Source organism: Natator depressus, chromosome 1 (genome assembly GCF_965152275.1).
Source record: "Natator depressus isolate rNatDep1 chromosome 1, rNatDep2.hap1, whole genome shotgun sequence".
Taxonomy (NCBI): domain Eukaryota; kingdom Metazoa; phylum Chordata; order Testudines; family Cheloniidae; genus Natator; species Natator depressus.
In genome coordinates this window covers 117680487-117707678 of record NC_134234.1, presented here as the reverse complement: position 1 = coordinate 117707678, position 27192 = coordinate 117680487, and the positions used below count along the sequence as shown (strand labels likewise).

The 27192-nt window shown below is 41.7% G+C and overlaps 2 protein-coding genes across 4 annotated transcripts in view; one reads left to right on the top strand and one right to left on the bottom strand.

Annotated features, from left to right (window-relative positions):
- On the bottom strand, positions 1-9180 carry TXNDC9 (thioredoxin domain containing 9). 3 transcript variants are annotated; one of them, XM_074945343.1, is made up of 5 exons: positions 8517-8728; positions 7785-8003; positions 5321-5439; positions 4129-4383; positions 1-1834 (listed from the first exon to the last, which is right to left on the bottom strand). In XM_074945343.1, the coding sequence occupies exons 2-5, from the start codon at positions 7983-7985 to the stop codon at positions 1717-1719; spliced, it is 693 nt and encodes a 230-aa protein (XP_074801444.1). In that variant the 5' UTR covers positions 7986-8003; positions 8517-8728; the 3' UTR covers positions 1-1716. The 3 variants fall into 3 exon arrangements, with proteins under 3 accessions (XP_074801444.1, XP_074801425.1, XP_074801434.1); XM_074945324.1 differs by lacking the exon at positions 8517-8728 and adding an exon at positions 9038-9180 and having other exon boundaries at positions 2-1834; XM_074945333.1 differs by lacking the exon at positions 8517-8728 and adding an exon at positions 9026-9150 and having other exon boundaries at positions 2-1834.
- Positions 9181-14866: 5686 nt separating this feature from the next.
- EIF5B (eukaryotic translation initiation factor 5B) overlaps positions 14867-27192 on the top strand; it is a 73341-nt gene continuing 61015 nt past the window's right edge. The window contains exon 1 of the mRNA XM_074965095.1: positions 14867-15067. Within this exon, the coding sequence (XP_074821196.1) occupies positions 15033-15067 (35 nt within the window). The 5' untranslated portion in view covers positions 14867-15032. The remainder of the gene's footprint in view (positions 15068-27192) is intronic.

Genomic DNA, 27192 nt, shown 5'->3' with positions numbered 1-27192 from the left:
ATCAGCATCCGAATTCAAATAACTTTATTTCAACGTACATGAATTGAAACAAAATATAATTGAGATTTACAGACTTGAGAGAAATATATTGCTGGGCTGGCCCATTGGCAAGTCTTCTTCAGTACTAAGCTGTGAGACTTATTAGATTTCCAGTCTTCACCTTGCTTGTTAGGCCAAAAAGGAGCTGAAAGTGCCATACGCTTATTCCCCAAGAGGACTGCATTGCTCTGCAATTAAAAACTAGTGTTTATAAAAACTGAAGAAGAAACCCATCCACTCTTCAGCTAGATAAACTGAACTCCATGCTAGCCTCAGAGCTTCAATGAGAGAGCGACCTCTTCTGAAAAAATACATCTATTACTAAAATCCTACTTCACTTGCGCTATTGTGGAAATTGCAGCTTTCGAGTATTAGGCTTCCACTGCAATTTTGTTTTAAATTAGCTTACTTTGCACAGTCCACAATTTTGCAAACATTTGAGGTTTGCAACACATACTTTTCCCCCCATTAATACATTAAATGATCTTCAGTTCTACAGTGTTTTCCAGAGTTAGCAGAGACAGCAAAGCAATCACTATTGATCTTGCCTAATTCTGTGGATGCTGAGTGTATAGTATCTCGGTATGGACAAGTCTGCATGAAGGAGACCACTGTAGCAGGGCGTTCTGCACTGACATTCAATGCCTGTAATATGTAAATGGCTAAAGTGATGACTTGATTTCTGCAGTTGTGTTAAGACTTTTAGTCTTCTGAATTTTATATTGTCCTGGTTACTTTTTTTTTTTTAAATGAATCTAATATAGGTGCAAAATTTGCAGGCATATATAATAATTGAGTGTTTATATTGTTCCAGCAAATAGGTCTACTCTAGCTTTTCCAAATTACCGCTATTAAAAAAGGTCCATTACTACTTTTCTGCAATTTTCCATGTCTTGTCTGTAACTCGGCCGCAATTATTTGAAGATCATCTCGCGATTCAGATAAGGCCTTATCTATTACTGAAGAGCAACAGTGCAATAAAATATAATGTACTGCCTCAAATTTAAAAAAAAACATTGTCCCTTCTGATGTTCTTATCCTGCCTAATCTCTTGTACAAGCATCTGCTCTAAAATTCACAACCACAGAATTTATATTACATAACCCTGCAAGCAAGGTGTTTTCAGTACACTTGTTGTTGTGTGCTATCACATACTGGCTCAGCTGCAACATGCTGTGTACATACTTGGTAAATGGGAATTTCTTTTGACAGTCGACTTGAAAATTTACAAACGCTAAGACTGTTACAATTTATAGTCCAATGTAGTTAAGTTAGTCAATGCTACATTAGGGCACTATAAGATAAAGCAATGCTTTAAGATGCACTATTTCGGTAACAGTTATTTGCAATTCTTGCCTCTAAGTTTCCTTTATTGAAAATATGATAAATGGTATAAAATACAGAGATGTAGATTATGGAAATGTTTTGAAATAACAGATTAAATTTATAGTCAGTTCCCAGATGATACCTGGTTCAAAGGGGCTCAGATTTTCAACCTACTTCCAAAGACAAACAAATAGTTGGAATTTCTTCGAATGTGAATCAGTTTATAAAATTGTACAGAAAAATGGAGTACTATGTGCAAACATACTGAAATCAACAGACTTTATAAAAACATTCCTAGAAATGTACCAAGCTTAAACAAAAAATGATATAGAAAGATTTATAGCTGAGCTTTTAGTCATCATCAGAATCTGAATCATATTTTTTTCCTCTGATGGTTTTCTTGTCCAGCTTTGTGACACTGGTTCCAAATTTCTTTTGGCTCTGAAAAGGTGGGTCCATCAAGTTTCCACTAGAAAGAAATAAAATTTTGCTGTTTAAAGTGAAAAGGTAAAAAAAAAAAAATGACAGCAGCACAGACCCGGAGAAGCTGCTAGTTCGACAAATCTGTTTAAAGAAAAAGGGGTTGGGATCAATAGTGGGTAGGAGCAGCATGTTCTTTCTATACCCTTAATCTCCCCCTCCACACTAAACCCAGGGATTGACAGAGAAAGTAAGACTAAGACAGCAAGGTTGTACTATCTTGCTTATGCAGCTGCCTCCTCTAAAGCAAGGTTCTTGAGGAGAGCTAGTCGGGAGCCCAGAGAGCAGGACATAGGAGACTAGGATTCCAGAGTAGTGCAGACATACAGAGCCTCCACACTAGGGATGGGCAAACTTTTTGGCCCGAGGGCCAAATCAGGGTTGCAAAACTGTATGGAGGGCCGGGTAGAAAAGGCTGTACTGCCCCGAACAGCCTGGCCCTGCCACCTATCTGACCCCTCCCACTTCCCGCCCCCTGACTGCCCGCCTCAGAACCCCCGACCCATCCAACCCACCCTGCTCCTTGTCCCCTGAACGCCCCCTCCCGAGACCCCCCGCCCCTAACTGCTCCCCCAGAACCCCGCCCCCCGACAGCCACCCCAGGACTCCCACGCCTATCCAACCCCCTCTGCTCCCCATCCCCTGACCACACCCACCCCCCCCAGAACCTTCGCCCCCTCTTCCCTGACTGCCCTCCGGGACTCCCTGCCCCTTAACCAACCCCCGCCCCCCTTACCATGCTGCTCAGAGCAGCATGTCTGGCAGCCGCGCCGCTTAGCCGGAGCCAGACATGCTGCCTTGCAGGAGCGCACAGCCCTACTGCCCAGAGTGCTGCCCGCGTGGCAGTGTAGCTGTGGGGGAGGAGGGACGGTGGGGGAGCAGCCAGGGGCTAGCCTCCCCAGCTGGGAGCTCAAGGGCTGGGCAGGACGGTCCCCAGGGCCAGATGTGGCTCATGGGCCGTAGTTTGCCCACCTCTGCTCCATGCAGATGGCTGTAGCCTACAGTGTACCCCTAGTTATCTGCAGGGTTTGTGGCTCATTTTACAGAGGGAGGGCTAATAGACCTAGATGGGAGAAACTCTGTAAGGAGAACCTAATACAGGTTTCCTCCCACCTCATCCCCTCCTCCAAGTTTTACCACATGAGGAATGGGCCAGCCCATCAATATTTACTAGATTCAAGACGCTATACCATTCACAAAATAGGTTTTCCCATATAAGTTACAATCCAGCAAGTCCACTTGTTCCTCATTTGTTGGATCCTACTAGTATATTCTCTTTGGCCACCCCCTCTCTGCTTGCTTGCTACTGGTGTGGAAGAAAGGGAAAAGGAAAGAGGAAGCGGACGTTCCCCCAGACACTCTTACAGATTAACGAAGTGCCCAAATGAAAACAGAGTTCTATAAAGGCACTGAAAAAATGCAATACTTAGACTAGGAGTGTGTTAACTATCGCTTAGCTCCCATGAGACTACAATATACTGTTCTCATTCTACTTTAAGAAAGAAGCACCTTGTTTGGAATGAGAATACATTCTACAATTTGGAGATTTAACATTCAAATAAAAGCAGATGAGTTTAATGGAAAACCTTCCCTATTTTTAATAACTTGGCTTTAAAAAAAGTCAAGAATATTAAAAGCAAAAGAAGGTACATTATCAAGGTTTACCTTTTAACCACATAAATCAGTAAATTCAGATTGCAGATTCTACAATATCCAACTCTGCCCCTGGTTTTTACTATCCATGTTTTTCCATTAATGATCACAAAAGACACAAGGCTATGTGACAGTTCTTTGCAAATGCAACATAATAGAAATCATTTGCACTTTTTTCAGTAAGAGACTTTTTAAAGTCAAATTGTATTTAAACTACCTTTTGCTATCACCTTGGACAGGCACATGCCCCATACCCAGATGAACAGTGCAAATGTGAAGATATCCTGTAAAGACTGAATTAGTTCAGGAGGAAAGGCTGGGCCTTCAGCTGACTCATGAAGAAGCAGCTGTAAAGAGAGTGGGTGGGAACTGATTATCCTAAAGCCCAAAGACCAGAGCTTTGTTTTCACTACTCTTGAGAAAAAAAAAAAGCTTTCCCAATACTTTCTCAAGAGGCACTTCCCTTGGTTTTCCTTGCCAAAAGTTTATTGCTGTAACAGCTGGATTATTAGCTCACTTTGGTCTTGGGCACACTAAACATCAACAAGATCAATAGAACCTTTATGCAAAGAATGAATCTGTAAATATAACCCTCACACATTAACTTTAAAAACCAAATATATTAATTACCTGTAATTAATTATGTCTGAACAGCCTAATCTCCATTCTAAGGTTTCTGTGGTGAAGTCATCCGTATTACCAAGATCAGTAAAGCCAACAATAAAATCTTGCGTTTTTCCATCTTTTACTAGTGCTAGAGTGGGAATTACTTTGATGCCTAATCTCTCACACAGGAATGGAGATTTTTCAGCATTTAATTTTAGGAATTTTGTTTCAATGTGTTTTTTTGAAAGTGCTGCCAAATGCTTGTCTAATATCATGCATCTGTGAAAAAAAATTCAAATACTTATGAGTTAGGTATCACAAAGGCCATAAATCATTTAAGTCTACTTCAGTGCTGAATTCTTGATTATTAAGGTCATAGTTGAAGAATCAACATTACAGACATAACGTGTTACTTTTGGTTTTACATTTAGGGAAAAATAAAATATTCAAGAACTTCAACTTACATTATCTGGATTTCAAGGTTATCAAAATAAGTTACTTTGACATTGTGGTTGTGGAACTTTGGATAACACATTCCTTCCTTGAAGCCTCTGGCTGCTAGCAGTTCATAGGGAACGCTCTCATCTTTCATTAGGGTGTGTTCTTGCTCACACTGAAGTATTTGGGAATTTTGCTATTGAACTTCAGCAGGAACAAGATCAGGCCCACGTTTTTAAGAAGCAATTTAGTGAGATTTGTTCAGTGATTAACAATCAACACCAAATTTTTTCCTCTGCTACCAAGTTTTCCAATGACCCTTTTCTAGGAATAAACCCATTATTTCAAAATGAATTTTACAGAAATAAAATAGAAACGTTCCCTTACTCTAGTCCGTTTCCTAGCATAGCTGCTCAGCTCAATATTAATGAACTGCCTGCCTCAAAGCTAAGCAACTACGATGATGTGAAGCAAAATGCTCTCCTAGAAATCCTGTCCACAGACTGTAGTGAATATTTTCAGGTATCAGTTTACCAAGCTGGTCAACATAATCAGATGGTGTTCTAAAACAAGTCCTATGTTAAGAGTTTAGGATGCTTATTTAGTCTTAGTAGAAACATGACTGATTGCAGGCCCCCCCAGCTCAGTGAGATTTGACAGACCTGTTGATTTTAAAACCTCTACATTCAGTTCCACTTGCTGCTTTTGGAATAGTTTATTTACTTTTACACATTCTTAGCATCACAAGAGTCTCTTTAAAATAAGGTATTTACTGTACCTGAAGGTTGTATCTTTATAGAAATGGCAAACCACATTTTTACTCTCTTTGACTTCTCGGAAAAAGTCTCTCTCACTTGGGATTTCTCTATATTCTCCATGTCCTTTTGAGAGCCATTCCTATGATCAGAAAGTAAAAAGTTAGTACAGTGTTTCTTAATTGTATTTAATCTATTCTGAGAACAATATTAGTTTTAGAGAAATCCCTAACATGACATGTTATAAAAATGTTTTTATTAAATAAAAAAGACTGCCATCTGAAAGCTTAAATAAAAGATGAGAATCCTTAAAAAAAAAAAAGAGGGGAAGGGCCAGGAGGGTTTTACTGGGAAACAGTTGGAAGTCAAACTATAGCAGCTAGACAGGAAAAGAAACTACCTTTCCCTCTTCTCCCCCTCCACAATGGATGAAAAACCACTGGTCTGGACATGGCTGCTGGGTTAACCTGCCCAAATATTTTTTTGTGGGGTAGAAGAGGAGAAGTTGTCACTGCTTTGGTGAGAGCTGCAGTCCTTGTACAGAATATGATACACTTCCATAGTATAATCTCCTACAAATAGATTAAAGCACCAGTATTCAAGAGAGGATATAAACCCCGAAGTTCTTTCAACAATTTTGGGAGCCTCAAAATTGCAATACTGACTGCCCTCTTCCTAAAGTAATTGTATACTGAAAAAAAAACAAAAGCATGGCACCTATAATCATTAAACAAAAAATATCACTGAAAGCATGACACAGCACACTTTAAAACTGATTTACTTTCAGTTGTCCCTATGTAGAAAATGCAGAGCAATACATTTGTAAAACTTCTGAAATATGCATTAGCATCTCAACATTATAAAGGTCACCAGAGGTGGCTTTACAACAGATACATTAAGAATTTAGATAATCTTTAAAATGCCAATTGTATACAAACAAAAAGTTCTTCAACATCTAGGTTCAGTCCAAATACCCCAACGTAAGCCAGTTTTCCAGAACAACATGCACGCAATTATACACACAAAAATGCATGCTTGTTTACACTTACTGAATACAGAGTTACAATTTCATAAGGGAAAAGTTATAATTGGACGTGCAGTTGCAGTAATTGCATGATTAGGTGTGCAGATATGTGCCTGCAATTTTGAAAGTGTAGCCCTTTATAATAAAAATTACTTCGCACTGAATGGAGAAGGATGGAGTAAGCTAGATGTTTACAAGCAGTACTTGCTTTTCCAAAGCTAAATCTCAAGTTGCCTATTTTTTAAAGTTAAAACAAAGCAATTTTAACAAGATGCCAGTGCAAAAAAAGCATGTTACCCTAGGAAGGAGTGAACTGAATTAAAAAGATGTCATGAATATCCTGAATGTTGTCCATGCTCATGGTGCCTAGTATAGACTAATTATTTTGATTTTATTTAATCAATACAAAGAAGAAGACAGAGTCAACAACAAACTAAACTGTTCAAGGAAAATCAGCAACAGAGAGAGAGAGAGAGAGAGAGGTTACGTTATCAAAAATATGTTCAGGTCTACCTTGAGTCAGAACTATTAAGATTCCATATCCCTCAGCATTCCAGTCTAACAATGACAGATATCCAGCTGTATCTACATCTCAAAACCTGGTATTGGCCACTACCGTTCCCTTCACAACTGGAATGCCCTCTTTCCACCTCATATCACTGCCCAGTTTCATAATTTTTGAGGCTTGACTGTACTAGGTAGGGAAACCCAAAGGACTTCCCTATTTGCAGCTCAAGTTCCACACCAGTTGTTAAGGAAACCCAAACTATGTTGTAAAAGATTTTTGGGAAACATCAAGATCAGTAGCTTAATGAGATGATTGCAACAGCAAGGTAGGATCATTTTCTGCCCATGCAAAAAGTCATGAGGAAATAAGTTTTCTTCATATACATTCCAAAGTCTTACTGGATTGTGAGAAGCCCCTTTGCAGAAGCAGGATAGGTGACCAGCCCTCTAAAGAGCTGGGAGAGGACATGCACCATTCCTTTTGTAAAATGCCTCAAAAAACAGAGAGGGAGGGACTTACATACTACCACGAGAAGACTTCAGATGTTTAGAAGTTTGGAGGAAGGGGATCCCTAAGGCCTGTTGGCCTGTGTGCATTACTGGTGTTTTCAGTCAATAATAGCTGAGGTCTCAATCACCTGAATATTAACAATCAAATCCAAATATCAGTTTTTTGCTTACCCTTCTCTTAATCCAGAAATTTTTTTAAAAATACACGTATGTATAATTTTGATATAACCAAACTGTTCTAAATCAAGGCCTAAAAATTTAAGTGTGTTAGACCTGTTGTATTCTATGCCAAATTTCAGCCCACACAGCAAGTGTACTGCTATTCAACACCCACCCACCCCTCATATTTTCTATCAAACACCAACAGAATCAACTATGGCGGTCTTTGCTATAGTGCATAAAGCATTCTTTGACGTTCAGAATCTAAAATGCTGCCAGAAAGTTACTTGTTTCTGCTGCTGGGATTTCTTTAGTGCTTCAAGCCTCCTTTCTTTAAGGCGTTCCAATTCATCTTCATCCATCTGGTCCAATTTCTGAATCTCAGCATCCAGCTGTTCTTCTACTACTTTAGTAGTCTGAAGCATTTGATTTTCCAGAACTTTTGAAAACATTTCAACAGAAGTATCAGCAGCCATTCTTCTGGACATTCAATACACTCCTTATAGCTGCAAAATATAATACATGAAAGTAGAGATGAATACCATAAAACAATACTTATTTTAAGCCTTTAGTTCATATCCTGATTGGGCCAGTCTCTTATCCATAGCGTGCTGTGTAGCAAAACTGGGGGTGGAGAAAAGAGAGACAGTGCCTATCCCATTAGGAACTAATATGCAGACAGCTGTTTTCTTCATGGGGATTTACAACTCTGTAGACAATACTTACACCTTACACACACGAAAACAAAGATTCTAGTCATATCCTATTCTCTGACTCCCTAGGCCAGCTGCTAAAATAGCACATTCAGCTTGGAGAGGGAAGCCCAGGTTCACAAAGGGCACTTCAGTGTCAGTTTTAGGCATCACTGTGATCCACAACACCAACACCTCACTTCCGCCTAACTCTGCAGGTACCTAAACTCACTCAGTGACTAAGTTTTCAGGGTGGAAGTTCCCTACATATGTTTCTGCCTGTGGCCATGTACACTGCTGCCTCCCTGTAGGTGTCTGGCTACCTACCTATCTCATGCCTAAGGCCTAGCTGGATCCACAAACCAGGGGAGATAGGCAGAGGAGAACCTATCTCACCCATAGGTCCTGAACTAGTAAGTGTGTGCAGAGGCTGCCTAATGCCACAAAACAGCCCGGGGAAGAGTGGGAGGTGGATCTCCCTCATAATCTTTAGCAGAGTGGTTAGGATACCAGGCAGAGGCACGGCTGAGTCTGCCCCCGCCCCGGCCAGGTGCCACACCCGGGGTCAAGGGATGCAGCAGCTAAACACGACGTATTACGCATGCGCGGCTCGCGCCAGCTGCAACAGCTACATTCACCGGCTCCAACCCTCCCCGCCCCAGGCAAACGGCCGGTGTCAATCCCAGGCTCCCCCGCCCCCCCGAAAGGAGCCCGCAGCCGGGTCCCTGGGCCGACAAGGGAAACGCTGCCGGACAGGACGGGCCGCTCGCAGTCCCCGCGCCGCAAGACTGGCGGCGGCGGCGGCGCCCGCTCCCCTTGTCCGCGCGTCTCGCTACCCCAGCTCGTGCCTGGCGGCTCCGACGGTCGTTGACCCGCCTCACGCCAGGGAGGATGGTGGTGAGGGGAGAGGCCCCAGTGCGCACGCGCCAGCACCCAGCGCGACGGCCGCCTATGGAGAGGGCGCGAGACAAGGGCGCAGGAGGGACCCGCCGGCGCTGAGCCAGGCGCTCACTGCTGCCGCCGGCGCCCCCTCTGGCTGGAGGACGAACAGCGGCAACAGGCGACACCCTCCCCTCTCATTGCCAGGCTAGCCCCAGACTCCTCCCTTTATTGCCCCCTGCTGCCTAGCTCCAGGCTGCCCCGCCTTACTGCCCAGCCCTAGGCTCGCCCCCTCACTGCACCCTGCAGCCAAGGCTAGAGGTGGAAATTTCCCACCCATTCCCTCCTCGGGCACGGGGGTGGGCGCTGTACACAGCAGAAAAAAAGGCATGCTCTGATTCACTGGTGTGGCCCAGTGGTTAGAGCACAGAACAGGGAGTCAGACTATGGGATTCATAATCCTGCCACTGAACTGCTACCTGCCATGGGCAAATCGTTTCCCCTCACTGCCCCTCACCTCCCCCCTCTGTAAAACAGGCACAACAACGACATCCTGCGTCCCAGGGGTATTGAGAGAATTCATGTTTATAAAGCACTTTGAGATTACTGGGCAGCCAAGGAGAATTTCTCGCCTCCACCCTCACGAGACACACGCAGGTGCAGAGCAGAACAGTGCGCCATGCGATGCCTGTTGCAGACCGCCGGCCTGCTGTCTGTGGGCGCTGTGGGGTTCTGCTCTATTCCTTCAGGGTGGGGCTGGGGCTGGGGACCCTCCCTGAGGAACAGGGCAGGAGCTCCCATCTGGTCGGGGGATGGGTGTGCAGCACTGGTTGTGCAGGGACTGCAGCTAGAGCGGGGTTCCCCATAGCTGGGTGATGCATCTGCCCATGGCCTCTTTCTGTGGGAGGGTGGGAGTGCGGCTCTGTGGCTTTGGGCTTCTGGTGTCAGGAGGAGCCGTTCCTGGCTCTCTAGGCTGTTCATTAGGCCTGTGTTGTAATGAGGGCGTCTCTTGATGTCAGACATGGGGCCAAATCTTTCCTCAGGCATCATGTATGATGCCTAGGCAAAAACCTTTGAGACAATAAGGGTCACACTAGGCTGTTTCTAAAATCCTGGGGGGAATTGGGGCAGCATGGTAAGTGATGCTTTCAGGTGAGCAGAGTAGTTACAATAGATCATCGCTTCTACCACATGACTTCAGTACGTCACTGACTATTCTAAAATCAAGATGGGATGTTTTTCTAAATGTGAAGGAGCAAGTTATATAAAAGGCATATATAGTAATTTCTCTATTTTGTCATCTAGATTTTTTTTATCCTGTTTTGGAAATGTTAAACATGTAGCATTCAGGCATTTTTTACAACTTCCTGTTGTGTGATCCTTCCAATAGACCATCATTTTACTGCTATATCGCACTTATCTATAGACAGACATTGACCCATTATGGTGGCCAGGAGGAGGCTGACTGGGAATTGTGAACCTTATCACTATAACCTACCCATTCGTTAGTGTCTGTCTGTTGTATTTTTGTGACTCCAAATGTTACATTCTGAAACAATCCTTTCATTCTTTTCTTTAACCACAGTGGTAATATTTTTGACACAGGGTAATGATAGTAATGGCTAGGGCAACCAGCAGGAGTGGTGTCTGTAATCCTTAAATACTGACACTATATAATAAGATTCCAGGAATGTCACACTGTGGGAGTCACTCTGAAGCTTATTATGTCTGTACAGTCAGTGTTAAGTGACAGAAGCAGCTACAAGCATGTTGAGCTCTCTCTTTGTTCAGAATACCACCAGAATGAATCATCACTGGGTTTCACAGTTTGTTACTATCCAGTTTTTAAGTTCTCAGCCATTTTGACTTAATGAATTATACCTGTGTGGTGTACAGCTACAGTCAATTAGTCATGTATATGTCATGCCAAGAGTCCTAGGCTGTTCCAATGTCAGAGGTAACTCAACCAATGACCACCCTTATTCTGTAGCTAATTTGCAGGCAACAATTTTATAGGTTATGTAAGGGATAAGGTACAATGATGGATTACTTGGCCCAACTGTCACACCCAGGTGCCCAACTGCCACACTGCAGCACGCACCCCTCATTCACCACCTGCACAAATCCATGCTACTCTCCTAGCATAACCACACAGACACAAATCAGCACAGCCACTCACACAACACAGCCACTGTATATAATAACCCCAAACACACACAGCCCTTCACAGCAGCACACACCCCTCATTTACCACCTTCACAATTCAATGCAGAATCCCCCAACACAAACCCCACAGACATAAGTGAACACAACCAGAACACATCATAACCCCAGACATCACTCTGAAGCCTAGAATATCTGTTGTGTGTGAAGAGTGAAGCAATGGAAAGAACTACAAGCATGGTTGAGAACTTTTTTTGTTCAGCATATCAGCAGGTTCAATAATCACTGGGATTTGTGGTGTCTTACCATCCAACTTTTAAATTCTCAGCCATTTTACCTTATTTACACACTTGACAAATTACACCTGTGTGCCAGCAGAGGCTTTCAGCTACTAGTTACTGTTTAAAAGTGGGTGCTACTAATAAGAGCATCAGAGTTTGATTTAAATTCTGGTATCATCTAGGATTTACATTCTTTTACATTTCTGTGTAATGAAGAAAAGGCTTGATCAATTCTACTAGCGTGTTTGTCATTCGATTGGTGTTACTGGGTACGCAAGTATATGCTGCCAGAACCACAGGCCTTTTTCCTATACTTTTGCCAAGAACTTTTCTTGATAACCTTTGTTTTTTCCTTCTTTAAACCCTCCCTAATTCCTTGAATGAAGCTAACATAGAGTGGAACTTACAAACGTTTTCCAAGAGCAGAGCAATATTCCAGCAGTTCCACAGTGCGCTTGTACTGCCTACACTGATCAAACTTCCTGATTTACTATGGTATTGTAAGCAGTTTTAGTATCATAGGCCAGCTGGAAGGCAAACCTACCTTTTTTCCCCATCGGTTGGTGCAGCCGTTTCTGTTTATCTCTTCAAAGCTGAGCTGTGGGTCAGCTGCCTTTGTGTTGATCCCTAGCACAGTTTCTTCCCTCTGAATTATGCCTTATCTGACATGCAATGTAGTCTGGGGCCAAATTACACAATATTGGAATTTGGGCTCTGTTATATACAACTTAACTGCAAGGTAACCTTGTATATTCAGAGATTCCATTGCAAAGGAAAGGACAGAGATGCAGTACAAGGGGAAAGAAGAATTGAGGGTATGGAGGATGAGGTGAAGATCCAGCAAATGTGTCCAGTAACAAATGCCTCAAATCAGATTGTTCAGATAGCACCCACCTTCTCCTGTACCTTCCTAAGGGCGTCTCCCCGGAAAGCACTTTCATGTGCCAAACCCTCCCATTGACAAGTGCTTCCAACCTAAACTCCCCACATTTCCCAAGCTTCCATAACCACCCTGCACAATCCAGGATAAAGCCTCTGTACATGGTTCCTCAATCCCAGGTATTAAAATGCCCATCCACTGTCTTTCCTTTTGGTAACAATGTGCTTTCTTTTATTCTTGAAACATCTTCTCTTTTGTTTTACACTATGTGATATTTCTTTATATTCTGCTTTAAAGGATCACCGGCAACTTAAAAATAGTATTTTTTTTTTAAATCTAAGATTACTATAAATAAAAGATTGTTGGGGGGAAATTTTTCAGTTTACTCTGTGCATTTATCGCCACCTTGCATAGAGCGAGTTTCAGTCTTTACTCTGCATGTACAGAACCGTCTGTTAAACTATGATCCTGCAATGAGCTCTGTGGGGTTGACCCTTGCACTGCTGGAAAGCCCTACTGGAATCATTAGAGCCTGTGTGGACATGGGGATGCTTGCATAGAGTACATTGCAAAATAGGGGCTTTAGTTATTCAGTTTCTGCCGGTGTTTGAGTTGTTCACAGAACAGAAAGGGAGATTTTTTTTTTTTTTTGTAATTTTAGAAAACATGATTGTAACACCACAAAAATTGACAGGAAACCTTGGGGACAGGCATAGCACCTGAAACTATTTGTAATACTTATTTTTTCATTGTCTGATCATCCGGTTGACTATCCTTTTAAAACTTGCTTCTCTCCAAAAACTTTTCAGTGATGATTCAAAAACACCCCCAAAACCTCTCTCAAATGTATGATAAATATCTGCTCTGTGTGTTCTGTGTCTGGATTTAGAGAAGCTTTATGGGCTGTGTCTTCTTCATTGTTTATATTGGCCCTGCACACACTGTAGGTACCTAAGAAGAAGATTTGGCACTTGCTGTTGGCTGTCCAGTAATCTCAAAGTGCTTTACAAATATGAATTCTTTCAATATCCCTGGGATGTAGGATGCTGCTGTTGTGCTTGTTTTACAGAGGGGGAGGTGAGGTGCAGTGAGGGAAAACAATTTACCCAAGTCAGGTGGCAGGTCTGTGAATCCAATAGTCTGACCTTGTTCTGTTCACTGGGCCACACCAGTGAATTAGAACGAGGAGTACTTGTGGCACCTTAGAGACTAACAAATTTATTTGACCATAAGCTTTCGTGGGCTAAAACCCACTTCATCGGATGCATGCAATGGAAAATACAGTAGGAAGATATACATATATACACACAGAGAACATGAAAAAATGGGTGTTGCCATACACACTATAATGAGAGTGATCAATTAAGGTGAGCTATTATCAGCAGGAGAAAAAAACCTTTTGTAGTGATAATCAGGATGGCCCATTTCCAACAGTTGACAAGAAGGTAAGAGTAACAGTGGGGAGGGGGTGGAAATAAGCATGGGGAAATAGTTTTACTTTGTGTAATGACCCATCCACTCCCAATCTTTATTCAAACCTAATTTAATGGTGTCCAGTTTGCAAATTAATTCCAATTCAGCAGTCTCTCGTTGGAGTCTGGTTTTGAAGTTTTGTTGTTGTAATATTGTGACTTTTTGGTCTGTAATCGAGTGACCAGGGAGATTGAAGTGTTCTCCGATTGGTTTTTGAATGTTATAATTCTTGACGTCTGATTTGTGTCCATTTATTCTTTTACGTAGAGACTGTCCTGTTTGGCTAATGTACATGGCAGAAGGGCATTGCTGGCACATGATGGCATATATCAGACTCCAACGAGAGACTGCTGAATCGGAATTAATTTGCAAACTGGACACCATTAAATTAGGCTTGAATAAAGACTGGGAGTGGATGGGTCATTACACAAAGTAAAACTATTTCTCCATGCTTATTTGATTACTCTCATTATAGTGTGTATGGCAACATTCATTTTTTCATGTTCTCTGTGTGTATATAATATATATATATATATACATCTTCCTACTGTATTTTCCACTGCATGCATCTGATGAAGTGGGTTTTAGCCCACAAAAGCTTATGCTCAGATAAATTTGTTAGTCTGTAAGGTGCCACAAGTACTCCTCGTTCTTTTTGCTGATACAGACTAACATGACTATCACTCTGAAACCAGTGAATTAGAGCATTCCTTGTTTTCTGTTGTGTGCAGCGCCCATCCCCATGCCCGAGGAGGGAGTGGGTGGGAAATTTCCTCCCCTGGCACTTGACAGCTGGGTGCAGTAAGGGGGCGAGCCTAGGGCTGGGCAGCAGGGGGCAGTAAAGGGGGCGAGTCTGGGGCTGGCCTGGCAGTGAGAGGGGAGGGTGTCGCCTGTTGCCGCTGTTCGCCCTCCAGCCAGAGGGGACGCCAGCGGCAGCAGTGAGCGCCTGGCTCAGCGCCGGCGGGTCCCTCCTGCGCCCTTGTCTCGCGCCCTCTCCGTAGGCCGCCGTCGCGCTGGGTCCTGGGGTGAAAGCGCGTGCGCACTGCGGCCTCTCACCATATGCACCCCGGTGCGTGTGGATGTGGCCGGCCGGACCCTGCTGAGGCGGACGCGGACGCGGACGCGGACGGAGGCGAGCGGTGACCAGGCGGCCCCGCCAGCGCCGCCATGGGCAAGAAGCAGAAGAACAAGAGCGAGGACAGGTAGCGGGCCAGGTCCTCCCCGGAGCGGGCTCGGCGCCGGGGAGTGACAGCGCGGGGCCCTCCCACCCTCAGGGTCCGGCTGCGGGGCCGGGGATACCCCCCCTTCCCGGGCCGCTGTTCGGGGGACCCCGGCTGCCGCGGGCAGCGAGCGCTGGTGGGGGCGAGTCGCGGCAGCTCCGCGCCCCTGGGACACCAGCCCTCTCCCACCGCGCACCGACCCGCGGACGCGTGTCTTGGTCTCCGTAGCTGGGGGGAGTAGCGGGGGCGACCGTCCGAGCACTGTGTAGCTGGCGCTGCCTTCCAGGTGCTGCCGCCCCCTGCTAGTTCCTTCCCGGGGCAGCTGGGCGTTGTGAGTAACTAATGCTGGCGTGTCAGCCCAAACGCGTGTGGGTGTTGTCTTTTCCCCCCGGTTTTATTCTGGGAGGGACGTCTGCCTCCCAAATCCATGAGCCTTGTCTGTAAGCGGAGCAGAGCACTGGAGCCAAATTGGAAATGAAAATCTGTGGAGAGATCAATACTCGTATGCTGCATCCCCAAAGCTTCACTAGTCATCTGGATATATTGGGATAAATATCTTCCAATATATGCTGTATCAGGTCCCACAAACGCTTGGGATGTTTAGCTGAAACGTTACCTGCCTTGGAGTTTGTAGCACGGGGTGGGAAGAAATGTCTATAGGTGAAAGGCTCTTTGAGTTTATCAAAACTATTGAGGTGTTGAATATACTCCAGTAAAGTAGAAGTTAGACTGTAGTTATAAAGGTGGGAAAGGAGGATTTTTGTCACTTCAGAGTGCTTAAGTGGTTGGTGAAGAGATGATAATGTTAATTTTTTAATGATCTTTTCTCAACCGTAGTCCTATTTCTAAAGATCTGTATTTTACGCTGTTAGCTAGAATGAATGGCTGGATGACATTGTGCAAGCACAGACTTCAGCTGTGTTGAAAGTCACTTTTTGCTTCAATTTTAAACCTTAAAGATGTTCTAAATTATATTGCTGGCTCCATACAGAACACTTCCACACTTCGTACATGTGACAGATGATTCCATGGTCACAAAATATTAGGGTCCTGAGGATCCTCTGACTGTCTGCCTTGTTCATGCCTTCTTGAATGCCGCATGCCAGTCAACATCTTTTTGGTGAAGGAATAGACTCCCATGAAAGCTGTTAAATTTACCAGAAAGATCACGGTTGTGTGCAGCACGCTTTATACCTTTCATCAAGAATAGGTATATTTCTTATACTCCTTAGCAAAACCAAGACCTAATTCTACTTTAATTGATCATAGGCCCTGCGTAATTAGTGCTGACAGGAGATAAACAAGTATTTTCTTCCATAGTACAAACCAAAAGAAAATAAAAATACATGAGCACGCATGTGTTTTTTTCATTTTGCTGTAGCTGATTCTTCAACATGCTCTCCTTTACTTGACCTCAAAATAGATGTTGAGATACAGCCGTGTTATGTATCTTATTCCTAGGTTCAGATGCCTTTGATGTATGATCTGTTTTTGAATGAAATCAGCTGTAAATTGCTAGTCATTTTAAAAAAAAAAACAACTCTGAATTTTACTGGATTTCTTCCTCTACTTTTAAGCATTTATTAGTAAAAACGTATGCTGTATCCTAAATGCTATGAAGAATGTTAGTGATTTTAAGGCTTTCTATCCTTGTCTCTAAAACAGTTTATAATCTGCCTTCTCCTTCTGGGTAGGGAGTTGGCTTTTAATGAAAATATTTATAGTGTAGCTGTTGCTCACCGTGGAAGAGTGGGAAGCACCATATATGCTGCTTTGTAGTATCTCTTGTCAGCAGCCTGACTCACCAGCTGTGCTCAGCAAAAACATACTGGGGAGGCAGGCTGGGTAGGGGTATTGGGGGAATGGGAGTAAGATGGGGCTTTGAGATGGAATAGACGTTGGTTGGGACTGTGGAGGCAGGGAAAGAAGTGGGACTTGGTGCTACTGCTGTGACTTCTTAGTGCAGCAGACAGCAATACGTGTGTGTTGGGGAGCATGCTGGTTAGTGCATCTCAGGAGCTGAATTCAGTGGCAGGAACAAGGCTAAGCCAGTAGGGAGGGAAGCTTGAGGAAGGCTCTGTGCGGGGTTGTTACAGAAGAGGACAACTATGTGAAGAATGGGAGCATTGGAACTCTGCAAGAAGACCTAGAAAGGATAGTAATATCAAAATTAAGTTATTCATGTGGATAACAATAATAGAATCATAGAAATGTAGGGCTGGAAGGGATCTTGAGATGTCTTCAAGACCAGTCCACTGCACTGAGGCAGTACCAAGTAAATCTAGACCATCCCTGTCAGGTGTTTTGTCGAGGCAGCTCTTGAGAACCTTCAGTCATGGGCATTCCACAATCTTCCTTGGAAGGCTATTCCAGTGTTTATCCTTTATCATTAGCAAGTTTTTCCTAATATCTAACCTAAATCTCCTTTACTATAGATTAAGCCCATTACTACTTGTCCTACCTTCAGAGAACAATTGATCATCCTCTTTAGAACAGCTCTTAACATATTTGAAGAGGTCATCAGGTCCCCCATCAGTCCTCTTTTCTCAAGACTAAACATGTCCAGTTTTTTTAACCTTTCCATCTTGTATCGCTCTTCTCTGGATTCTCTCCAATTTGCCCACATCTCTCGTAAACATTCTTTTCAACACTGATTTTCTATATAGATTTATTTCCGCCATATAACCAGTGAATACATCAAATTTCTCTGCATCACACTTATGCATAAATCTTAATTCTGAGCACCATACTTCCAGATACAAATAGCTGATTATAGGTATTTTTTTCTGTGAATATGTGTATAGAGAATATATTTATCCAGTTTGGTTGGAGTTAAGATTGATGTAAAAGAACTTTGTATGCATTGTGATCAGTGGAGTTTTTCGGGTGAAGAGTGAGTGCGTTCAGATATGATATTTGGGTGTTAAGGCATGTGGAGGCTGCCTTAACTAGTGACTTCCTGAAGTTTTAGTGGTTGTGTTGTACTGATACTCTTTCAATAAGAGAACTCAATTTCTTTAAAAATGTAAATGTAAAAAATTTTCAGTCTCCTGCAAGAGAGTGCAACAGAAATGCCTCGATGCAGAATTTAGTTCCAGCTGGTTGTGGGATACAGAGGGCCTTGGCTATGGGATAGAACTCTAGCAGCACAGGTGTGAACCTATTGTGCAGGATTTTCTTGCATGGAAAGTTTGAGTGGGGAGAGAGGTGGTTGTGGGAAAATGTAGGGCTCTTGCCATTTTGCTTTGAATTCACACCACATGCTGTTGCTGCAGACTTCCATATAGGCATGTGGTATTATGTTACAAAACCGTTTCCCATCTTGGTTCTCATTCTCTCCCTCAGGTGTTCTGGGCCTTCCATATTTTCTATCTTTTTCTCCTTGTAAGTCTCTTTTTCTTATGTTCCTTCCTTCCTTACCAGTTCTTTTTACTTCCAAGTATTTAATCTTTGGCTGTATTTATTCTCACTCATATTTTGGTACCCTTTGGCATTGCAGTCTGTTGCATAGGCATACTCCTGTGATCATTCATGCATATTGCTTTAGAAGTCATAAGTGCCAAACGGATGATTCTGCAGCCAAGAATGAACACTAGATAAATTAAGAGTTATAGTACAACTAACATAGTTCTGTGTATTGCTTGGTTTTCTGCAAGTTAAATTGCTAGTGTCATGTACTAACTAGTTTTTCCTCTTGTGCTTCTTTTTGTGGTGTCAGTCTTTCTGATGCAGCAGAAAAACCACTGAGAAGTTTATAATAATTTGAAGCATACTATCACCTTTAGATTCTGCTGCAAGTCTTTCCTTTTAGTTAGTAAACTCTCTGTTACCAATATGATATTTCCAACAACTGCCCCATCCACCTTTTCCCTGCAAAATAATACCCCAAGCAGAGCTTCTTATAACTGAAGCAGGGAGAAGAGCTGAAGGCTCCCTAAAGTCTGCTGAACACTTTGCTTTTGGAAATCTAATGTGGGAGGTGCTTTGATATTAGTGGTTCCTGCCAGTACAGAACTCTAAAGTAGAGATTAATTGTGCTATTAATAGGCTTTGTTCATAAGGGTTATTGACACAGTCTGAGGTGAACAGGGCTACCTTTGCTGTAAATGAATCATTTTTCTTTCCTAGTGACATAAAAATTACCTTTTGTGGGTGGCTTGGTGGATCCCTTTAAAGAAATAACAGTGCCATCTGTGGATTGGAAAGACTAGTGTTTGTGCCTGGCTACTATGATTGGTCTTCAGATATTTGTACTAATAGCTGGATTGCTTTTATTTATAGAATAACTTAAGTAGTGGGGTTTTTCTTTCAGTTTAAATCTTATCTGTTCCTGTGTGTTACCTGGGGTGTACCGATGTGTAGAAAGAATAGTAAATATGGCAGGCGACCAGCTTGGCTTAACAGTGAAATCCTTGCTGATCTTGAACATAAAAAAGAAGCTTCCAAGAAGTGGAAGATTAGACAAGTGACCAGGGAAGAGTAAAAAAATATTGCTTGGACATGCAGGAGTGAAATCAGGAAGGCCAAATCGCACCTGGAGTTGCAGCTAGCAAGAGATGTTAAGAGTAACAAGAAGGGTTTCGGTTTCTTCAGGTATGTTAGCAACAAGAAGAAAGTCAAGGAAATGTGGGCCCCTTACTAAATGAGGGAGGCAACCTAGTGACAGAGAATGTGGTAAAAGCTAACGTACTCAATGCTTTTTTTGCCTCTGTCTTCACGAACAAGGTCAGCTCCCAGACTACTGCACTGGGCAGCACAGCATGGGGAGGAGATGACCAGCCCTCTGTGGAGAAAGAAGTAGTTCAGGACTATTTAGAAAAGCTGGACGAGCACAAGTCCATGGGGCCGGATGCGCTGCATCCGAGAGTGCTAAAGGAGTTGGCGGATGTGATTGCAGAGCCATTGGCCATTATCTTTGAAAACTCATGGCGATCAGGGGAAGTCCCGGATGACTGGAAAAAGGCTAATGTAGTGCCCATCTTTAAAAAAGGGAAGAAGGAGGATCCTGGGAACTACAGGCCAGTCAACCTCACCTCAATCCCTGGAAAAATCATGGAGCAATCCTCAAGGAATCAATTCTGAAGCACTTAGAGGAGAGGAAAGTGATCAGGAACAGTCAGCATGGATTCACCAAGGGCAAGTCATGCCTGACTAATCTAATTGCCTTCTATGACGAGATAACTGGCTCTGTGGATGAGGGGAAAGCGGTGGACGTGTTGTTCCTTGACTTTAGCAAAGCTTTTGACGCGGTCTCCCACAGTATTCTTGCCAGCAAGTTAAAGAAGTATGGGCTGGATGAATGGACTATAAGGTGGATAGAAAGCTGGCTAGATTGTCGGGCTCAACGGGTAGTGATCAATGGCTCCATGTCTAGTAGGCAGCCGGTATCAAGTGGAGTGCCCCAAGGGTCGGTCCTCGGGCCGGTTTTGTTCAATATCTTCATAAATGATCTGGAGGATGGTGTGGATTGCACCCTCACAAGTTTGCAGACGACACTAAACTGGAAGGAGAGGTAGATACGCTGGAGGGTAGAGATAGGATACAGAGGGCCCTAGATAAATTAGAGGATTGGGCCAGAAGAAATCTGATGAGGTTCAACAAGGACAAGTGCAGAGTCCTGCACTTAGGACGGAAGAATCCCATGCACCGCTACAGACTAGGGACCGAATGGCTTGGCAGCAGTTCTGCAGAAAAGGACCTAGGGGTTACAGTGGACGAGAAGCTGGATATGAGTCAACAGTGTGCCCTTGTTGCCAAGAAGGCCAATGGCATTTTGGGCTGTATAAGTAGGGGCATTGCCAGCAGATTGAGGGACGTGATCGTTCCCCTCTACTCGACATTGGTGAGGCCTCATCTGGAGTACTGTGTCCAATTTTGGGCCCCACACTACAAGAAGGATGTGGAAAAATTGGAGAGTCCAGCGGAGGGCAACAAAAATGATTAGGGGACTGGAACACATGAGTTATGAGGAGAGGCTGAGGGAACTGGCATTTAGTCTGCAGAAGAGAAGAATGAGGGGGGATTTGATAGCTGCTTTCAACTACCTGAAAAAGGGGGTTCCAAAGAGGATGGATCTAGACTGATCTCTGTGGTACCAGATGACAGAACGAGGAGTAATGGTCTTAAGTTGCAGTGGGGGAGGTTTAGGTTGGATATTAGGAAAAACTTTTTCACTAGGAGGGTGGTGAAGCATTGGAATAGGTTACCTGGGGAGGTGGTGGAATCTTTCCTTCCTTAGAAGTTTTCAAGGTCAGGCTTGACAAATCCCTGGCTGGGATGATTTAGTTGGGGATTGGCCCTGCTTTGAGCCGGGGGTTGGACTAGATGACCTCCTGAGGTCCCTTCCAACCCTGATATTCTATGATAGGTAGGCTTTATAAACAGGTTAATTACTCATTGTCACAGTTGTGGAAACAGTACATGGCATGGCAGCAGAGAATGGAAACACTATTCCTCTAGTCTTCAGAACATTCCTGAAAATTGTGAACCAAAATGAATAGGCTTGCAGTCTGGGTGGAGTGACTTAAATCTTCGGTATTAATCAACTTTTCCCTTTATACTTCAGTTATTTTCTAAAGACAAGTGCATTCTTATTGGTTGATATAATAAATATTAAAACATCTTGATTTACAACTAAATAGATTGTAAATTTAGGTTTTAGATATTTTTGCTACCTAGGTGGGTATGCTATAACTATATACATTTTAAGCAATTATATCGCTTAATATTTTCAGATTCTTATTAAATAATTGTACACTTTAAGTGTGTTAGAAAATGGTGACTGTTGCTTATTTACTAATAATTTAACGTTTTTGGTCATGATTTGTACCCAGCTGCATTGAGATGGTAACTGGAATTTAATTAAACATACCAACCACCATTTAAAATGCATTTTTAAGAAACAAAACAAGCCCTTAATATGTCATGTGACCTATTATGCTACATTTCTAAATCTTAACCTGAAAAGTTAGATGTTTCCCCTGATTCTTTATATAGAAAAGCTGCCTTTAACTCAGTTTTTGATAGGGACTCATGGATTCAGCATATTTATTTAAATATTTTAAGATATTATCGTTTTAAATAAACTCCATTTAAAAAAATAAACATTGGTTTATGTTCACCCTGCTTGCAACAAATGAAGCCTTATTGTTAACATTCCTAACATGCAGTCAGATGCTTTCGCAGCTCTATCCTCTGTAACTGTTAAAAGGAGAGTTTGCATTGTTGTAGCTTGGTATCTAGTTTTTCTGTCAGTGGTTTCATTTTTAACTTTGTCTGGCTAGAACTTTTGCACCATCATACTTTTAAATGTGATATGTGAAAGAGTGTTGGGGAGAGGGGGAGGCTTGTGCATCTTTGTTGTAGGATGTGTCACAGAAAGAGTTCCTGCTTTTAAAAAAACCAAGAAAACCCACAATGCTCAAATACAAATTCTTAACTCATTTTTTTTCATCAGGTTTTGCTTATATGATCCACAGACGATTAGGCGCTCTCTGAGCCTTAAACTGAAGGGATAGAAGTGTTGGTGTGGTAGCTAGACCTATTCTTCCAGCTGTTAAATGTTTGTCAAATGAGTCTGGGCACAAATGAAATACCTTTTTAAAGAGCTTGAACAAAATGTTCATCCTTTCTCAATCAGGTTTTACTTCCTAGTTAGTTGGTTGACAGGTTTTACTACTTCTGTCAACCACGGTTTTCCAGGATAAACTGAATGAAAAAGACCTGGATTTCTAATATGAGAAATAAGAAGGAAAAGACCACCTAGGCGATGTTTACATTCTGTGTGTGGGTATATAACAGCCAAATTTTTTCAGATTACATTTAATGTTGCAGGAAGAGGTTGCATTAGTGTTGAAAATAGCTTTCTTACCCTTCTTCCTCTGGAAACAAAGTATTGCTTCCTTAGTGTTTCTAGCCCTTGTCTATCTGAGTAGAAAGAGACTTGGACCAAGGACATCATCTGAATGTCTTGAATGGCATTCCAGAGCTAGCTAGTAAGTCCCATTTAGTCACATAACACAGGCATTTTCCCCTTAAAGCCCCACTTAAAGATGGTATGAAACAAGAAATTGATGTGCAATCTGCACACTCTAAAAAGTTTGATTAATTTCAAACTTCTTATGGGCAAAAGCTTTCATATGCTGTGCATCAGTAAATTATTCTATGGTTACTTCCTTGAGGAGATACCATCAACTTGAAATCTCGTCAGTTTTAAAGAGCTAAAAGTAGTCTCAGGTAATACATGCACTCCTGTCAATTTCAGTAGTCTTTCAATCAGTTTACAGTTTTTAAATGCTTTTTTCTTCCCTGTTTTGGGTGTAAAGACCCCCACAAACAAATGAGGGACACTTACTATTCAGGAAAATGGTGAAGTCAAATGCATGAAGTACATTGTTTTTCCTCTTTCTGAGTATTCCTGGAAAACTTTCATTTGTAGTCATTGGGATATTAACGGTAAAATGGCAGGTCCAAAAAAATAGAAGCGACCTAAGTTGCTGGTGTCCCTTTAATTCACTTGGAGCAGTGCTGGTGTAACTGAAATTGACATAATATCATGAGAGTTGCTTCAGCAAAATTAATCTCATAAACACTTCCTTTTAGAAACATGAGCGGTGAGTGTATTATGTTGTAGTGATGCAACTTTCTTGTTCTGTTGGTTTATTGTACTCTTCTAGTTTTAAAAACTGGAAGGCTTTGTAAAGTTGCTGTCATTTTACATGGTGAGCCATTTTTATTTTTTTTAACTGGAAAGTCCTTTGAGCAAGAACTGTTCATTTTGGCTGTAGTCAAATGTATAGCTTGTTACCTGTAGCACCTTTTAAAGCAAAAGGCACACCTCACTGGTCATGTTTGTATTTCCCAGACTCTTGGTGAATGGCTGGTTGATGCAGAAAACACTTGTCATCTTGAACCTATGCGTCTTTGTTACCTTGTAAGCCTTTGCTTCAGTTTCAGTGGATGATAGATCACGTTTCCTGTTGACTCTGCTTATCAATGTAGAAATTGGAATTGTATCCCTGTCTTGGGATGCTGGATTTGAAAAAGTACGTTACTGTGGTGTATTTCCATTAATTAACTTTAATGGAGCTGAACTGATTTAACTGAGGAGAACTTGGCCCTTCTTCCATATGCTACTTATAAATCCCACCACTCCAGTTGCTCAGTTCATGCATGGCTGAATAGCTTTTCGTTTTTTCTGTTTAATTTAATACTTGCTGACTAAGGGAACAAATCTGTCCAAGATGTCTGTTACATAATCTGAGCTTCAGTCTTCAGGTTTAGGGATCATAATTAATTGCACTGTTAATAATATACCATTTATTTAAATATTTTTAGATGTTTTCTACATTTTCAAATATATTGATTTTAATTGCAACACAGAACACAAAGTGTACTGTGCTCACTTTATATTTTTATTACAAATGTGCTATAAAACAAGATGAAGTGAGCTGTAGCTCATGAAAGCTTATGCTCAAATAAATTTGTTAGTCTCTAAGGTGTTACAAGTCCTCCTTTTCTTTAAGAGAATGTATTACAGTACTTGTATGAGGTGAATTATAAAATAATCTCCTTATCATGAAAGTTGAACTTACGAATATAGAATTATGTACAAAAAAAACTGCATTCAAAAACAAAACAATGTAAAACTTTAGACCCTACAAAACAGAGAAGGGTACATACAATTCTCTCCCGAGAAGTTCAGTCACAAATTTAATGTATTTTTTTTAATGAGAAGTCATCAGCGTGGAAGCATGTCCTCTGGAATGGTGGTTGGAGCATGAAGGGACATATGAATCTTTAATGCATCTAGCACATAAATATCTGGCGACGCTAGCTACAACAGTGCCATGAGAACACCTGTTCTCACTATCAGGTGACATTGTAAACAAGAAGCGGGCAGCGTTATCTCCTGGAAAAAGTAAACAAGTGTTTGTTCTAGCGATTGGCTGAACAAGAAGTAGGACTGAGTGGACTTGTAGGCTCTGAAGTTTTACATTGTTTTGTTTTTGAGTGCAGTTACATTAAAAACCCCTATATTTGTTAGTTGCACTTTCATGATAAAGAGATTGCATTTCGGTATTGTATGAGGTGAATTGAAAAATAATTTCTTTTATCATTTTTACAGTGCAAATATTTGTAATAAAAATAATATAAAATGAACACTGTACACTTTTTGTATTCTGTGTTGCAATTGAAATAAATATATTTGAAAATGTAGAATAACATCCAAAATATTTAATTTCAATTGGTTTAAAAAGAGAGAGAGAGATGAGTGTGAAATTATTTCACAACATTTTGGGCTAGGAAAACATGTTTTGCTTTTTACCTTGTCACTTTTGACTTATAAGTGTACATCTTGTTTTAAAAAAGGTTTAAACTTTGCTTTTCCTAGTGGAATTCTATACCTACCAACCTCTGCAGAATCCTAGACTTCTAGTTAAAAAACAAAACAACCTCCTTCCCCCAAACTTTCTAGCTTTTACAAAGATACGCCCTTCCAAACATCAACAAAGTGCTGCAGTGCTGTCATTGTGTGTCTGCAGCCAAAATATTATATAGAATCTTATTGAAAAAAGATTGAGATAAATATGCTTGAACATCATTTATGGATTTCATGAATCTGAATTGTGATGAACTGTGGTTTCTTAATGACTTTAACATGGAACTTCAAGATTCCAGTTGTTGCAAGACGTTGCATCAGAAAAGGAATTTTCTCATAAAGTATGCTTTTTTTTTTGTTTTGTGGAACTAAGTTCATACCAATACTTAATCTTTAAACCAATTTATCTCCTGCCCTCCCTAACAAGACAAGCCGCTGGGATAGGTTTCCTCAGGTCACTTGCTTATCACTAGGGATTTTCCTCTTTTCTGACTCAATAGCTTGCAACTGCTTGGAGTCTTATAAGTAGAAGAACTATTGGATAGCTCTTCTGTAGCTGGTTGAGCAGAGATAGGTGCTGTATCTTTACTTACTTTTCAACTTGAAATACTTTCCAGACTGGTGAGTAATGTTTTGATTCCTGTATGCAAGGTTTTGGGGAAATTAATAAACACGTGACACTTCAGTAAATGGCTATAACATACATAATTTTGGAACATTTTGTATTGCAGTTTCTATTTTAATACATTATACTAAGTGGGAGTTTTGAGCAGGAAGCCTTTGAAAATTATATCACTTAGCTTTTTGAAGCTAACTGGACTAACAATTTGCTATTTTTATTTCAGAGTGTACTAACTACAAACAAAAATGATTTTCTAACTAAGATATAACATTAAATCTTTGCAAGCTGATTGTGAGGTAATAGTAGCTGCTTCATAGTTTAGTTTGTGTAACTGAGTTTTTTTTCTTTGTGTCTGAGTTTTGCCCTGGCAAAAAAAAAATCCATTTGCCTGAATCCAGTAAATACTTTGAAAAGTGGTAGGCTGTGTCTGTAGTGTATAGAAGTAAAGGTTAAAAAAAGACGAAAAGTTAACACTTTAAATAACATCAGGATTGGGGAATGAGAGAACTCTGGTTCATTCTCAGCACCAAAACCAGAGCTGGGAATTAGAAGAAGTCAGCGGGGAAAGAGGTTCCATTGCTAAGTTTCCTGTGCAGAGCCTGGGTGGGGGAGAAGTAAATGTTCCCTGTTCTTTTGTGTCCCACCAAAACTCCTCTTTTTGGCTTCACATCTGTGCTGCTGCACCCGTGCGCTCTCCAAGTCAGGTAGGAAGTGAGGCCTAGTTCAGAGGACCTAAGGAAGTTGGAGAATGTTTGTTTGTGTGAGATGGCTCTGAGGCTTTACTCTCCTTTATTTTCTTTGAACTTCCTGAGATCTGGAAGAACGGTAAGTCCTCTGAGCCTCTTAAAGCTTACTGTCTTCTGGGCAGCCCATCATGTAAACTGTAGTTTGAATGGGGGCCCACCACCTACTATGAGTTTTAAGAGGCTCGCTGGAGGGTAATCCTATGAGCCTTAGGTTTCAGAGTAACAGCCGTGTTAGTCTGTATTCGCAAAAAGAAAAGGACTACTTGTGCCACCTTAGAGACTAACCAACTTATTTATTTATTTATGCTCAAATAAATTTGTTAGTTTATAAGGTGCCACAAGTACTCCTTTTCTTTCT

Bases quoted from the DNA above. Each gene is read 5' to 3' on its own strand.
- TXNDC9 (XM_074945324.1), bottom strand. From the start codon at position 7,985: ATGTCCAGAAGAATGGCTGCTGATACTTCTGTTGAAATGTTTTCAAAA. The intron at 5,440-7,784 runs GTAACTTTCTGG...TTCTGATCATAG, and splicing joins AATCCCAGCAGCAGAAACAA to GAATGGCTCTCAAAAGGACA. The intron at 4,384-5,320 runs GTACAGTAAATA...TTTTTTTCACAG, and splicing joins TATAAAGATACAACCTTCAG to ATGCATGATATTAGACAAGC.